At 44.5% G+C, this 16337-nt stretch overlaps 1 protein-coding gene across 3 annotated transcripts in view; it reads left to right on the forward strand.

Annotated features, from left to right (window-relative positions):
• The window catches only part of LOC115465775 (protein unc-93 homolog A-like), a 135003-nt gene that overhangs the window by 35428 nt on the left and 83238 nt on the right, over nucleotides 1–16337 (forward strand). For all 3 annotated transcript variants that reach the window (XM_030196490.1, XM_030196492.1, XM_030196491.1), the window contains exons 4-5: nucleotides 106–335; nucleotides 8233–8370. In XM_030196490.1, the coding sequence (XP_030052350.1) occupies nucleotides 106–335; nucleotides 8233–8370 (368 nt within the window). The remainder of the gene's footprint in view (nucleotides 1–105; nucleotides 336–8232; nucleotides 8371–16337) is intronic.

A 16337-nucleotide genomic window follows, 5' to 3' on the forward strand; every position in this document is an offset into this window, starting at 1 on the left:
AAGAGGGAATTTCATTTAAGGAAACTGTGATATATATGCAAAGCTTGTTAGAGACAGAAAAGATGATGTTTAGACTTTAAAAGATCACTATATATTATTTTTCAGGGCCACTTTGATCCCCACCTCTATCATTCTGGGACTAGGAGGGGCACCTCTCTGGTCTGCTAAATGCACCTACCTTACAATAAGCGGAAATCAATATGCAGAGAAGGTGGGAAAACTTGGGAAGGATATTATCAACCAATACTTTGGAATCTTCTTCTTCATATTCCAATCCTCTGGTGTATGGGGAAACCTCATGTCATCCCTGATATTTGGACAGAGTCCCACATTAGGTTAAAAAAAAAAAAAAAAAAATATATATATATATATATATATATATATATATATATACACACAAATTGTTTTGGTTCACAAATATAGGTGATTTGAAGAAGAATGAACCTGAAGAAGTGGTGTCTCTTTCATACAGATCTGTTATCTTTTCCAGCCTACTAACTTGTCAACTCTTGGCCAGCATCTGCTCTCTTTCTCCCCTCACCCACTCCTGTAGCCTGACATCTCCCTGTCTTGTCACCTTTTCCTCCTACCCTCCCCCTTAGCCCAGCATTTCTCCCTCCCTCTTCCCTCACTCCCATTGTCTGGCATCTCTCCATCACTCCCTTCTGCTCCTGGATCCAGCATCTCCCTCTTTCTCCCTTCTCCACCTCCTGTGTATCTCTCCCTCCTATGTGCCCCATTTCCAACATCTCTCTTCCCTCTCCCTCCATGCAGCATTTTCTCCCTTCCTCCCTTCCACTGCCATAGCCAACATTTCTGCCTCTCTCCCATTGTCCAGCAGCTCTCCTTTCTCCCCTCCACCTTCATGTCCACGCCACCCACAATTCTTCCTCTCGCTTCAATGGGTCTCCGGCAGCAGCAGTGATTCCCACACATTACCTGCTGCTAACTCAGAAGTCTCCTCTCTGAGTTAGTGGCAGGCAGTGTGTGGGAATTGCTGCCACTGCCAGAAACCTTTCAACTACCTCTCCTAACCCTCCAGTAGCAGGGGGGGGGGGGGGAGGGGAGAGGTGCCGGGATTCACTACTCCCTTGCAGCCTTCTGCCGCTTCTCAACTTCCAGTGGTGGTGGGGCCCAGCATTCACTGTGGCAGGTTGCATGCATCTCCCATCTCCCTCTGCGGTACCCCTGTGAGTTCGCTGTGGTGCAACAGGAAGCCACAGCGCACAGTTTGGGAAACGCTGTATTATATGATTGTTCTGCTGTGCTATTTAATGTGCATATTTCTGATACTGTGGGCCCGACATTCAAAATTATTTAACCAGCCAGGAATGGCTCCTGGCCGGTTAAATAGTGATTTATTGCCTAACCGCAGATATTTAGCAGGAGATTACTGGTTATCTCCCACTGAATATCCACAGTTAGCACCTGGCAGCAATATAGCCGGTTAGGCACAGGTATTCAGCACTGAACCAGCTAGGTTTAGCAGTTAAAATAGGCCACATAAATAGCAAGCCTCTCTTTAACCACTAAGCACGTAAGCGCTGAATATAAGCTTAACTGGTTAAGTTGCCGCAGTCAAAAATGAAACCAGATATTCAATGCTGGTCGCCTGAAACAGCCCGGCATTGAATATCTGGATTTAACACCAGTGGCGGAAGCAAAAGCGCCATCTGCCACTGGCTGAATATTGGAGGGTGTATCATATTACTCCTATTTTTTGGATTCAATTTTCCATCTCCCCCATGAATTGTATTTATACTTCTGTTTGTTCATTTCACTGTTGTTAATGGTGTTAACAAAATTGTAAGTTTTATGTCCAGCTATACACCACTGGGTAAATCTCTTCGTAATTGGCTATAAATAAATAGCAATCCTATATAATAATTTGCACCTCCGTCTGGCTGCCTGGGTTCCTAACATCTTTAAGAGGCTGAGGTCAGCCAGCCTCCAGGATTAAAGGAAAGGGGAGGGGAAGTAGTTTTCCATTTCTGAAGTTGAACAAGCAAAGGGGAGGGGAAGATAATAGGTTTAACAGAGCTGTTCCCATAATACAGGTACAGAGCAAAGCTTTGATGGTGTCAGCATGGTCCCTTCCTGCTCTCAGCTACTGTATGAGGCTTCAAACCTTTGCTGCAAACTCTCTCTCTCTCTCTCTCTCTCTCTCTTTCTTTCTTTCTTTCTTTCTTTCTTTCTTTCTTTCTTTCTTTCTTTCTTTCTTTCTTTCTCTTTCTCTCTCTCTCTCACACACACACACTCGCACACAGTCTCTCACACACACTCTCTCTCTCTCTCACACACTCTCTCTCCCCTAACGGTTCCCTTAAAAACATAATCGCCATTACATGATAACCTTGCTAGCACCCATTTCATTTGTTTGAGAAACGGGTCTTTTTGCTAGTAAATAAATAATCATCTCAACCACATTCCTGTTATTGCCCTCAGGGGTGGCCTGTAGAGTATGTGGAAGGAGGGGGGAGCCATGTGCACAGACTCAGTGCAGGGCCACATTTTCATAAGGCAATAGAGGCTGAAACGTAGGGATGAAAGCGGAACCAGTTGCTCATTTAGTAGGGCTGGCCCTGACTGTCCTCTCTTTCTATCTCAAGAAAGCTTAAAATTTAACAGTATTGGTCTCCACCACCAGCACTAGGAAAATATTTCAGGCATCTACCACTCTGTGTCGCTCTTCCCCCAAATTCATATCCTCAAATTTCTGTCTCTATGAAACATTTTATCTTCCTGTACTTTATTGTAGCTATTTAAAATCACATCTTTATCCAGGTCCCCCCTAAAATGGCAAAAGTTCAAATTATGGGCCTGTGATAGCTTGAGTGTGTGGTGGACTCTCCATGGACACAGCCAAACAAACTAAGCAAGTAAAACAAACTCTTATTAAATTGCTCATCAAACATACACCCAGGCCTGTTTTCATCACAAGCATGGTGACTCAGGAGTAAGCATAATACTCTTATAACTCAGCTCCAATACAAAGGGTGTAGTTCCAGACAGGCTACGGTTAGTCACAGAGTGCACAGGAATATAATCTTAAAGGTCAGCATTCAATAGACAAGGAAGGGCCTGGTTTCTGTGAAGCTATGAAGTTAGCAGTTAAGTACATAAGTATATAAGTATTGCCATACTGGGACAAACCGAAGGTACATCAAGCCCAGCATCCTGTTTCCAACAGTGGCCAATCCAGGTCACAAGTACCTGGCAAGATTCCAGTACAGTACACCTCTTATTTTGCCTATTTTATTTACACCCTAATTACAGATAATCATACCCTGTCCTGATATTATTATATTATGTTGTTATCCACTTCTTAATCAACATAATTTTCGTATGAACCTTAATAGCAATAATTCTGAAATTCTTCTCCGTTAATATGATTGCCATAGAGGGGCATAATCGACCAGAAACGCCTATCTCCATGGGCGTTTATCTCCGAGAACGGGTCCGTGAAGGGGCGGAGTGAACCGTATTTTCAAAAAAAATAGACGCCCATGTGTTATTCGCCAAGGTGTGAGCTGGGCGTTTTTGCTTTTCAGCGATAATGGAAAATGAAATCGCCCAGCTCAAAAACGAATAAATCCAAGGCATTTGTTCGTGGGAGGGGCCAGGATTCATAGTGCACTGGTCCCCCTCACATGCCAGGACACCAACCGGGCACCCTAGGGGGCACTTTTACAAAAACAAAAAAAAAGGTAAAAGAGCTCCCAGGTGCATAGCACCCTTCCCTTGGGTGTTGAGCCCCCCAAATCCCCCTCAAAACCTACTGCCCACAAGTCTACACCATTACTATAGCCCTAAGAGGTGAAGGGGGGCACCTACATGTGGGTACAGTGAGTTTGGGGGGGTTGGACGACTAAGCATTAAGCAGCACAATTGTAACAGGTATGGGGGGGGATGGGCCTGGGTCCACCTGCCTGACGTCCACTGCACCCCCTAACAACTGCTCCAGGGACCTGCATACTGCTGCTTGGGAGGAGGGTATGACATTTGAGGGTGAAAGTAAAAAGTTGTGAAACATCATTTTTTTGTGGTGGGAGGGGGTTAGTGACCACTGGGGGAGTCAGGGGAGGTCATCCCCGACTCCCTCTGGGGGTCATCTGGTCATTTAGGGCACTTTTTGGGGCCTTATTCGTGAAAAAACAGGGTCCAGGAAAAGTGCCCTAAATTCTAGCTACAAACGTATCCATTATCGGCGAAAGGCGCCCATCTCTGTTCGGGTGATAACCACGCCCCAGTTCCGCCTTCACCACGCCTCCGACACGCCCCCGTCAACTTTGTCCGCATCCGCGACGGAGTGCAGTTGAAAGCGTCCAAAGTTCGGCTTTCGATTATACCGCTTTATTTGTTTTTGTGAGAAAAACGCCCATCTCCCGATTTAGGTCGGAACTTGGGCGTTTTTTCTCGTTCGATTATAAGCAGGATAATGTTCCTATGCACCTTATCTGTTATATATACTCTGATTCTCTATTCCATCAATGTGATTGTAGTTGTATTATATTGTAAGCCACATTGAGCCTGAAAATGTGGGATATAAATGCAGCAAAATAAATAAATAAAATACAGTACAATACATTTTATGCTGCTTATCCTAGAAGTAAGCAGTGGGTTTTCCCCAAGTCCATTTTAATAATGGCTTATGGACTTTTTCTTTAGGAAGCTATCCAAACCTTTTTTAAACCCCACTAGGCTAACTGCTTTTACTACATTCTCTGGCAATGAATTCCAGAGTTTAATTACACGTTGAGTGAAGAAATATTTTCTCTGATTCATTTTAAATTTACTACTTTGTAGTTTCATTGCATGCCCCCTAGTCCTAGTATTTTTGGAAAGAGTAAACAAGGGATTCACGTCTACCCGTTCCACTTCACTCATTGTTTTATAGACCTCTATCATATCTCCCCTCAGCCATCTTTTCTCCAAGCAGAAGAGCTCTAGCTGCTTCAGCCTTTCCTCATAGGGAAGTCGTCCCATCCCCCTTGTCATTTTCATTGCCCTTTCTCTGTACGTTTTCTCATTCTACTATTTCATTTTTGAAATGCGGTGACCAGAATTGAACACAATATTTGAGGTGCTGTCGCACCATGGAGCAATACAGAGACATTATAATATCCTCATTTATGTTTTCCATTCCTTTCCTAATAATACCTAACATTCTATTTGCTTTCTTAGCCGCCGCCGCACACAAGTAGAGGGTTTCAACATATCATCAACGATGACACTTAGATCCCTTTCCTGGTCGGTGACTCCTAATTCAGAACCTTGCATTACTTAGCTATAATTCAGGTTCCTCTTTCCCATATGCAACACTTTGCACTTGCTCACATTAAACGTCATCTGCCATTTAGATGCCCAGTCTAAAGGTCCTCTTGTAATTTTTCACAATCCTCTTGCGATTTAACAACTTTGAATAACTTTGGCAGCTCATCTAGTTCCTTGTCCATAACTCTGTTCCTTCCTCTCTAGGCCTCCCTGCCTTTTTTCCTGCTTGGGCAGTTTCTTCCCCCTGGCTGGACCACACCCTCCTAGCTAAGCTGACTAGGGCAGTGTTTCTCACTGGTGTGCCTTGGGAAAGTCCTTGGTATGCCTTAGTGGTGTGAGCTAGGGGTGTGGCTAGACATACGATTAACCTAATTGTTAGATCAGAGAACCAAGGAAGCCAGGGTGAGTCACTTAACCCCGCACTGCCTCAGCAAACTGCTCGCTACAAATATCACAAATTTACCCACCAGAAATACAACATTACCCTCTCTCTTTCTTTTCTTCTTTCTTTCTTTCTTTCTTTCTTTTCTTTCTTTCTTTCTTCTTCTTTCCATTTACAGCGGTCCGGATGAGGGCAGGAAAAGATGCCGGACCATATGCGGGGAAGGGAGAGAGGGAGGGCGGTTAATCATTAATCTCAATATTTTTTTAAATCATAGTTAATGACTTAACTCTGTGAGGAAATTTAATTAAGGGAAACTGGCAGCTCAACCTACTCAATATAAGCGCTTGCCCCCACAAGGGCCACCCTCTCCCAGAGAAAAGGACCAGCTGTCAACAAGGTATCAGGTCTACACCCCACCAACCATGACCTGGTGTCTGAACGCTGGCTGAAATTTCCAGTCTGACATGCAGGGAACCCCCACTACCACTGTAACAGAGAAAGGACCAAAGGGTAGGTAGGTAGCAGCCAAAACTCAAGTTCATTATGCCAGGTGCAGGTTGCAATGCTCCCATTTACATGGAAATCAACCACCATCTCTGGCACCTGGACTCAAACATCCCTTTCTAACTGTGGTGAAACCACATCTTCTAATGGCTTCAGTTGTTCCTCTGCCCAAGGAAGTTAAAAGATGAGAACTTCCACACCCTGGTCAAGCCTTTGCCAATCAACCTGTAATGGAATAACCAGTCCAGGTCCACCCCTCCAAGCCACTGATTTACGGGTAGCAGCATCCAACACATTAACGTCTCTATCATCCGTTCCAGTATATGGACACATCTCCTACCAAGAAGACACTATCCACCAGGGAAAAGCCTCTGTCAGGCTTTTACCAGAGCTTTCATTTGTACTATAAAGCACAACACCACTATAATTGGGATCATAATGATGATTCTGCCCACCCCACTTGAGTACATAAAAAGCCTTCTAATATATACTTCATCAGATTGATCTTGCATGATCCCTCTAGCAGGACCACTAATTGTCCCAATCACATGCTTGGACCCTCAGAAAGGCAAGATTGCATATCTCAAATTTAGGAATTTAATGTTAATTCTATGCCTGGCAGTGTGTCCGTTTTGTTTAAAGCTAAGTATTGTTTTACTTTTTTAATAATGCGTATGCTGTACACTATTGAATAAATACAGTTTGTGCTATTGAAGAAACACAGTTTAGAAATTACAGTAATTAATTTTTTTTAAAAGAAAAAGGACTGATGAAGATTTGAGGCATGGAATGAGCATTGAATTCCTAAATATGAGATATGCCATCTTGTCGCTCTGAGGGTCCACAAAATATATAAATGAGTGTTTGATAATAGACTGGAGTTCTTCGATTATAGTTATTAATATATAGATTATTTGTTGCTGGGATTCATTGCTGTAGCCTGAAAGTCAGCGGAAAAGTTTCATGGTGTGTACTTTCACTGCGAACATGCACAGGGGTGGAGTTTGAGTGGAGCACTGGCAGGATCCACACTTACACATATAGATTATAAGATTCCTTAATTTATGTACGCACTTGTGAAAATTAAGTCACTAGCATTTACACCAACCAGGGGGCCCTGTTTACTAAGGCGCATGCGCTGTGTAGGTGACTATAGGAATATTGTAGGCGCATACACGGTTAATGCGCATACATGGTTCACGCACATTAAAGACGCTAACGCGCCTATAACGCTGCTTAGTAAACAGGGCCCACAGACTTCTTTCAGACTTATGTTAGGATTTTATAAAGTCAAGTATATGCATTCTTGACTTTATAAAAAAAGGTATAAAAAAGGTGCAGAAAAACATGTCCTAATTAGGCACAACTTTATAAAATTACCCTCCACATGCCAAATAGAAATTGGCCACTGAGTTGTGATAACTAAAATGATAAAATTAGTATCTGCCAATTTGTTGCTACATCCAGCAAGTTACAACCAAGGATGTGAGAACAGGCTGTAGGTCCGCCTCAGACTGCAAGAACTTGAGAGAGGCTGGCATAGAATACTGTTAAGAAAACATATAAATGTGTCCATCATACAATGTGAAAAAAAGATATAAACATATTAAGCAATCGAATAATGAATTAGACGAGTAATATCTGGGGATAATCAGGTTAATATCACGTTTTCTTTTCTGTTTACTGTTTAATTGATCTCCTTGTCTTGTTTCACTCTCCCTATTTAGTAGTCTAAGGAAGAGAATTGAATTACCTGACTGAAATAATTCTTATATATTACTTTCTCTGTATTTCCGGCAAGTTGTTTTATCGCTTGTAAAAATTTAAATGGTTATAAATAAAAATTTAAAAAAAAACATATTAAGCAATATTAATTGGATTGGGCACATATAACAACAACTTGTCAGCAGGACAGCTCCCATATAGAACATAACACATTTTGCTCTTTATGTCTGCAGTTTTTTAGATGGGGGTCTCCTTTCTGTATTGCTAGAGAGATTATTACCATTTTTATGGCATGCCTATATTTACGGTAATTGTTTTGCTTGGATTTTTTTTTTTAATATTAGGAGAGAGCTTAGATGCCTGGAACTATTCACACTGTGGAGCAAATGACTGTCCCAGCACAGTTAATTCTTCCGGCAACAGTACAGCATCAAACAAACCATCAGACAGCTTAATCTACACACTGCTGGGCATTTACACTGGTACGTGTTCTGTGAAGTTCAATGAGCTAACGAAAACATTGGCGCCTTAATTTCAGGGCACATTGTTTGAGTTGCTGGATGAGAAGACTTTAGTGTATTATTAAATGTCTACCAAAGAGTTGTAGGCAATAGTTTTGAATTATTTATTTTTGTTACATTTGTACTCTGCACTTTCCCATTCATGGCAGGCTCAATGCGGCTTACATGGGGCAATGGAGGGTTAAGTGACTTGCCCAGAGTCACAAGGAGCTGCTTTTGCCTGAAGTGGGAATTGAACTCAGTTCCTCAGGACCAAAGTCCACCACCCTAACCACTAGGCCACTTTAGGCATATTTTCAAAGCACTTTGGGAGGCTAAGTTCCATAGGTTTCTATGGAACTTTGGGAGGCTAAGTGCTTTGAAAATGAGCCTGTCTATGTATTTGTGACTGACTAACTTCTAATAGCCACATTCCCTTCAGCAGCATGGTGCTATGAGTGATGATGATAGATACTATCAGGAAACTCTTCACAAATGCTTATTTGTTTCTTTGAAATTATTCACCCGCTTAGCACACTGTTCTACAATGTCTGATACTCTTTTCTGAGGAACAGAAGAATGAGTACTATAAAAAGGAAGATTAAGTTAGCCTTAAATAGGGCTAGGGAGTTTCATTTCATTTCATTGCATTTAAGTATTTATATACCACTTAGACCTAAGTGGTTTACAGTTTTATTTTATAGGTACTGGGTCTCAGCGTTTACCACCAGCTGATTTCTACCATGAACTAAAAATGCTACCGCAGCTTAGTAAAAAAAAACTCGTGGAGGGGCATAATCGAACGCGAACGCCAGTGGCGTACCTAGGGTAGTTGAGACCCGGGGCTGGTCATTGTTTAACACCCCCCCCCCCCCCAAATCCAGTACTAGGCATGCCGAGAATACAAAACACTCAGGACCTATAGAGCAATTCTACCATACCATAAGCAGTCATTTCTACGAGTCACACAAGGAAAAGGAAAGCATCTTAAACACTACAGTGAGCACTAGAACATCAATTCACCTATTGTAAAATGAAACCAGACAGAATAGTACAGATCGTAGATCCTGCACAGTCAATGCCAACTGAAAGGGTGTATCTGTGTTTGTGAAAAAGATTCACAAACACAGATACACCCTAATCCACTATAGAATAAGTAATCATAAACTTTCTATTTAGACAAAAATTAAACTGAACCCCCAATGCCAGACTCCGCATACAATGCAACACCACAGAAACAGAAACTGTCCCCTAGTACCGTGCAAAATATAAAGACAGCAGATGTAAATTTGAAAAAAACTAACAAGTACCAATCACCACTTTACAAATTAACAAATAGAAATAAAACAAATATAGAAAGTAAAATAATACCATTTTATTGGACTAATACATTTAGCTTTCAGAGGCCAAAACCTCCGTCCTTTGGTCAGTACAGTATAGTGCTGTTACAGTATCCTATCCTGACCTGAGGAAGGGGGTTTTGTTCTCCGAAAGATAGTCAAAATGTATTAAAATTAGTCCAATAAAAAGATTACCTTATTTACATGTTCTATTATAAACATTTAACACATCTACAATACTTTATCCTAAAACAAAAAAAATAAAAAAATATATTTTATTTACAGTTTGTTGTCTCTGGTTTCTGCTTTCCTCATCTTCTTTTCACCGTCTTCCTTCCATCCAGCATCTGTCTTCACTCTCTCTCTCTCTCTCTGCCATCCAGTGTCTGCCCTCTCTGCCGTCCCTTCCATCCACTGCCTGCCCTTTCTCTCTGCCCCTTCAATCCACCATTTGCCCTCCCTCTCCCATCCATCCAGGGTCTGCCCTCCCTCTCGCTCCCCCTTCCATCTAGGATCTGTCCCCTCTCTCTCTCTCTGCCCCTTTTTTCAGCCCCCAGTTCCAGCCCCCTTCTCCCCTCTGAACACCCCCACCCCAGTCCCCTCCCCTTCTCCTGTCTGAGACCCCCACCACAGTCCCCTTCTCCCCTCCCCTGTCTGAGACCCCCACCCCAGTCCCCTTCTCTCCTCTGAACACCCCCACCCCAGTCCCCTTCTCCCCTCCCCTTCTCCCCTCTGAGATCCCCACCCCAGTCCCCTTCTCCCCTCCCCTGTCTGAGACCCCCACCCCAGTCCCCTTCTCTCCTCTGAACACCCCCACCCCAGTCCCCTTCTCCCCTCTGAGATCCCCACCCCAGTCCCCTTCTCCCCTCCCCTTTTCCCCTCTGAACACCCCCACCCCAGTCCCCTTCTCCCCTCTGAGATCCCCACCCCAGTCCCCTTCTCCCCTCCCCCTCCCCTCTGAGATCCCCACCCCAGTCCCCTTCTCCCCTCTGAGATCCCCACCCCAGTCCCCTTCTCCCCTCCCCTGTCTGAGACCCCCACCCCAGTCCCCTTCTCCCCTCTGAACACCCCCACCCCAGTCCCCTTCTCTTTTCCCCTTTGAGATCCCCACCCCAGTCCCCTTTTCCCCTCCCCTCTCTGAGACCCCCACCCCAGTCCCCTTCTCCCCTCTGAACACCCCCACCCCAGTCCCCTTCTCCCCTCTGAGATCCCCACCCCAGTCCCCTTCTCCACTCCCCTGTCTGAGACCCCCACCCCAGTCCCCTTCTCCCCTCTGAACACCCCACCCCAGTCCCCTTCTCCACTCCCCTGTCTGAGACCCCCACCCCAGTCCCCTTCTCCCCTCTGAACACCCCCACCCGAATCCCTTTCGCCCCTCTCCTTCCCCACCTCAGTCCCGTTAAAACCGGTGAAGCAGCGTCGCAGGCAGCGCCTCAGGCAGCGCCTCGTGCCCTGCTTGAAAAAAAAAAAAATCAAATCTCCTTCCTTCTTCTCATCTTGACGTCTTGACGTCGACTCGGGCCTTCCAGATTGGAAGGCCCGAGTCGACGTCAAGACGAGGAGGAGAAGGAAGGAGGAGATTTGATTTTTTTTTTTTACAAGCAGGGCACGAGGCGCTGCCTGCGACGCTGCTTCGTCGGTTTTTTTTAATGTGCGGCGCCGCGGGAACGGCCACGGGAGGCGGCGGGAGCGGAGCACCCCCCCACCCACTGGCACCCGGGGCGGACCGCCCCCACCGCCCCCCACTTGGTACGCCACTGGCGAACGCCCATCTCCATGGGCGTCTATCTCTGAGAACGGGTACGTGAAGGGGTGGGACAAACCATATTTTGGAAAAAAATGGGCATCCATCTTTTTTCCGATAATACGGTTTGTGCCAGCCAAATGCATCGGATTTGTGTGGATTTGAGCTGGGCGGTTTCGCTTTTCATCGATAATGGAAACCGAAGGCGCCCAGTTCAAAAACTAACAAATCCAAGGCATTGAGTCATGGAAGGGGCCAGGATTCGTAGTGCACTGGTCCCCCTCACATGCCAGGACACCAACCAGGCACCCTAGGCTCCAGGGACCTGCATACTGCTGTGATGGAGCTGGGTATGACATTTGAGGCTGGCATACAGGCTGGAAAAAAAAGTTTTTAAAGTTGTTTTTTTTGGGTGGGAGGGGGTTAGTGACCACTGGGGGAGTCAGGGGTGGTCATCCCCAATTCCCTCCGGTGGTCATCTGGTCATTTAGGGCACTTTTTTGAGACTTGTTCGTGAAAGAAAAGGGTCCAAAAAAAGTCACCTAAATTCACGCTAAAAACGCCTTTCTTTTTTTGATTATCGGCCGAGGGCACCCATCTCTCCTCGGCCGATAAACACGCCCCAGTCCCGCCTTCACCATGCCTCCGACATGCCCCCATCAATTTTGCTCGTTTCAACGACAGATTGCAGTTGAAGACGCCCAAAATCGGCTTTCGATTATACCGATTTGTGCGCCTTTGTGAGATGGGCGCTCATCTCCCGATTTGGGTCGAAATATGGGCGCCCATCACTTTCGAAAATAAGGCCGATAGTGTGATAAGGATGAAAGATACTGTGCCTCAGCGAGAGCTGAACCGGAAGTACTAGAAAAATAAATGAAAGTGTCCAGGATTGAATCCATGATGCAAATAAAACTGAATGATAAGCATTCATAGTGGTCCTAAACACATACACATGTATGTACCCAGTTACTCTAGTATTTTATAAAGGAAAGTAGGCACCTACTTTCTTTTATAGAATAGACTCCAGATAGACGCCCCTATACAGAATTGTCCTCTACATGTATGCAGCCTCTCCCCACGCAGCTGGGACAGCAAATCAGCATGAAAGATCACAAGCTTTATTTATTTATTTATTTCCAAAGCTTTCTATACCGCTCTAGTTGACTAGCAGAGCAGAGCAGTGTACAGGCTAAAAACAAAGAAAGGAAAGGAACACCATTAAAATATAGGAAAGTAATACAGATGCACCAGATGGTTAGAGAAAGAACTCATAGAGGAGATAATAGAACCCTAAAAAAAAGAGGCATTTAAGAAAGAAGGAATAGAGATGGGCATAGAAGGGCAGGCAAAAGTAGGGAAGAAAAGATGGTGTCTTTGGTGATTATCAAGATAGCTGCTCTCTCCAAAAGCTTGTTGGAAAAGCCAGGTTTTTAATTCCACTTTAAAACTCTTTAAAGCGCTGATGCTGCATAAAGAGAGGGGTAAATTGTTCCAAGTGTGTGGGGAGAGAAAGAAAAATGCCCTGCACCGTGTAGATTCTAGGCAAGCTAATCTTGGTCTAGGTAATACCAACCTATGGCTATTTATTTATTTATTGATGACATTTATACCCCACATTAGCCCGAAATAGACTCAAGTCCAATGTGGCTTATAAACAAACAATCCTATATAATAAAAAGCACCTCCAACATTCTAAAGCTGACTCTGTGGCACTGTGGCAGTGTAGGGTTCATAAGTCTGTAGTTCACCGTTTCATTGGCTCTCACTGTCCCGTAACGTCACAAGACAGAGGAGCCAATGAACGGTCTGAAACAAACCCGCCTGCCTTGAAAACATTAGCTAAAGCTGTTCCAGTTGGATAGACAGAGCCTTCCTCGACAGTTCCCAGCTCCCACGCCTCCTGCCCTCGCAGAACGAAAGGGAGAATGGCAGAAATCGCTCCAGCGGCAGCAGCATCAGCCGCTGCACCAACGGCGGCTCCAGACACGGCCAAGAAAAAGGTGAAGAAGCCGTCTGGAGCGGCGAAAGTGCGCGTCATCGGGCCCAAGTGTCTCCAAGCTCATCGTGAAGGCTGTGTCAGCTTCAAAGGAGCGCAGCGACATGTCCCTGGCTGCCCTGAAGAAGGATCTGGTGGCATCGGGCTACGACATGGAGAAGAAACCGGCCGTGAAGAACCCGAAAGGCGACATAGGTGGGAGTGACAAAGAGTCCGAAGAGAGCCAAGAAACCGTCAGCAGCCAATACCAAGACGGTAGCCAAGAGCCCCAAAAACCCAAAAGCGGTTAAACCCAAGAAAGTAGCTAAGAGCCCGGCTAAAGCTAAAGCAGAGAAACTGAAGGTGAAGAAAAGCCCAGCAAAGGCTGCCAAACCCAAAGCCAAAAAGGGCGCAAACGGGGGCGCCTAAGAAAAAGTGAAGCTGTGCATCTTGCTTGATTCTCTTAAAAACCCAAAGGCTATTTTCCAAGCCACCGCCACACAGATCAAAGAAATAGTAAGATGAGTTTGGTTCTTATTAAATGACTTGAAAAGCCTGCTTCTGCACGGTGGGGGGGGGGGGGGGGGGGGGAGAAGGGAGTCCTCAGACCACAGGGGGGGAGGGGGTCCTCAGACCACAGGGGGTCCTGACACCAGAGGGGGGAGGGGGTCCTCAGCCCTCAGAGGGGGGGAGGGCCTGAGACCAGAGAGGGGGGAGTATCTGTCACACACACACTGTCTGTATCACACACACTCTCTGTCTCTCTCTCTCACACACTCAGTGTCTTTCTCTCACTCACACACACTGTCTCTCACTGTATCACATTCACTCTCTATGTGTCACACTGTCACTCTCACACACTCTCTCAGTCTCACACACTCTCTCAGTCTCACAGAGAGTCTGTGTATCACACACATACTCTCTCACACTCTCTCGGTCTCACACACACTCTCTCACACTCACTGTGTCTCACATACGCACTTGCACACACTCTCATTCTCACACACACTCTCTCTCTCTCACAGACACACTCGCACCCAGACTCACTCTCTCTCTGTCACACATACACACTCGCACATTCACTCTCTCTCTCACACAGTCACTCTCAAACGCACTCTCTCAAACATACACACTCTGAGGAAAACCTTGCTAGCGCCCGTTTCATTTGTGTTAGAAACGGGACTTTTTTACTAGTAAGTGAATAAAACATAAAAATTACAATAACTTCTAGAAGCAAATTATGTGCAGTAAGTAACTAGGGATTTAGACTATCTCAAGGACAAACAAATCAGTAAGGGTGGATAGGTGAGAGCATAGGGGCCCTTTTACAAAGGTACATTGAAAATGGCCTGCGGTAGTGTAGACGCGTGTTTTGGGTGCACAAAGAATCATTTTTCAGCACACCTGTAAAAATGCCTTTTTAAAATTTTTACCGAAAATGACATGCAGCAAAATGAAAATTGCGCCTGTCCATTTTGGGTCTGAGATCTTATCGCCAGCCATTGACCTAGCGATAAGGTCTCACGTGCTAACCGGGCGATAATGGTCTATGCACGTTGAATGACAATTACCGCCCAATTACCACCAGCGCGCCAAAAAATAAAAATGTTTTCTGGCACGCCTAGCGGACACACTTCAAAAATGAAATTACTGCAAGGGCCATGCAGTAGCCGGGTGGTAACTCATAATTGACGCACATTGGATGTGCATAGACACCTCAGCAGCTTAGTAAAAGAGCCCCATAATTAGGCAGGACTAGATGGGAAAAAAGGATGAAACGAGATTATTTATTTATTTATTACATTTGTACCCCACGTCTTCCCACACATAGCAGGCTCGATGCAGCTTACATTGTAAAAAGTAAATAGAATTACAAAGTCTAGAGGAGATTACTGCAAATACTGATAAAACATAATAATAATAGTGTTGAAGGATATGTAAGTAGAACATGGAGGTAAACAAGGATAGGGTATGTAAAATAAAAAGAAGATGGGGATGGAATGCTTAGGAAGGAAAGGACAGGGAAAGATATGGGATGAGTAGAAGGAGAAGGAGTTAAGTTGGGTCGTTAGGATAAGCTTTCTTGAAGAGATGGGTCTTCAACGCTTTCCTGAAGGGTAAATGGCCATTGATTGCTCGTATGGATCTTGGTAGAGCGTTCCAGAGCTGGCTGCCCAGAAAGGAAAAATTTGATGCATAGGAGGATCTGTATTTGATACCTTTGCAGTTGGGCAGGTGTAGATTAAGGTAAGTACGAGAAGACATCGATCTATTTCTGTTTGGGAGGTCAATAAGGTTCATCATATAGGTAGGGGCTTCTCCATATATTATCTTATGGATCATTGTGTAGATTTTGAAACTAATTCTTTCGCTGATGGGGAACCAATGTAACTTCTTTCAAAGAGGTGTTCTGCTATCAAATTTTGACCTGCCAAAGATAAGATTAAGAAAAGGATGTGGGTATATTTCAAATAGAGTTCTTTGTATTCAGAAAGGCTAGACTGAAGAAATGTGTTTTTAGAAGACTTCTGAAAGTTAGGTAATCATTTGTAAACTTGAATGTTTTAGGAAGAGAATTCCAAATTTTGGTGCCTCTAGGAGAAATTAGCAGAGTGAATTGTTTTATTTATCACATTCTTACAGATAGGGAAATGAAAGGCAATATATTCTCTAGATGACAAAACAGCATTACGAGGGGGTAATTCAATAAGATTATTAATATATGATGGGTTTGATCAAACAGGATTTGTGAATGAAAACGCATAGTTTGAAAGATATTCTGTCTCATATTGGTTACCAATGTAGCTCATATAAAAGAGGAGTGGCTTTGGCGAAGAGAGGAGATCTACATATAAGACGAGCAGCAGAATGTTGAGCTGTTTGCAAT

This window comes from Microcaecilia unicolor, chromosome 3 (genome assembly GCF_901765095.1).
Source record: "Microcaecilia unicolor chromosome 3, aMicUni1.1, whole genome shotgun sequence".
NCBI classification, from domain to species: domain Eukaryota; kingdom Metazoa; phylum Chordata; class Amphibia; order Gymnophiona; family Siphonopidae; genus Microcaecilia; species Microcaecilia unicolor.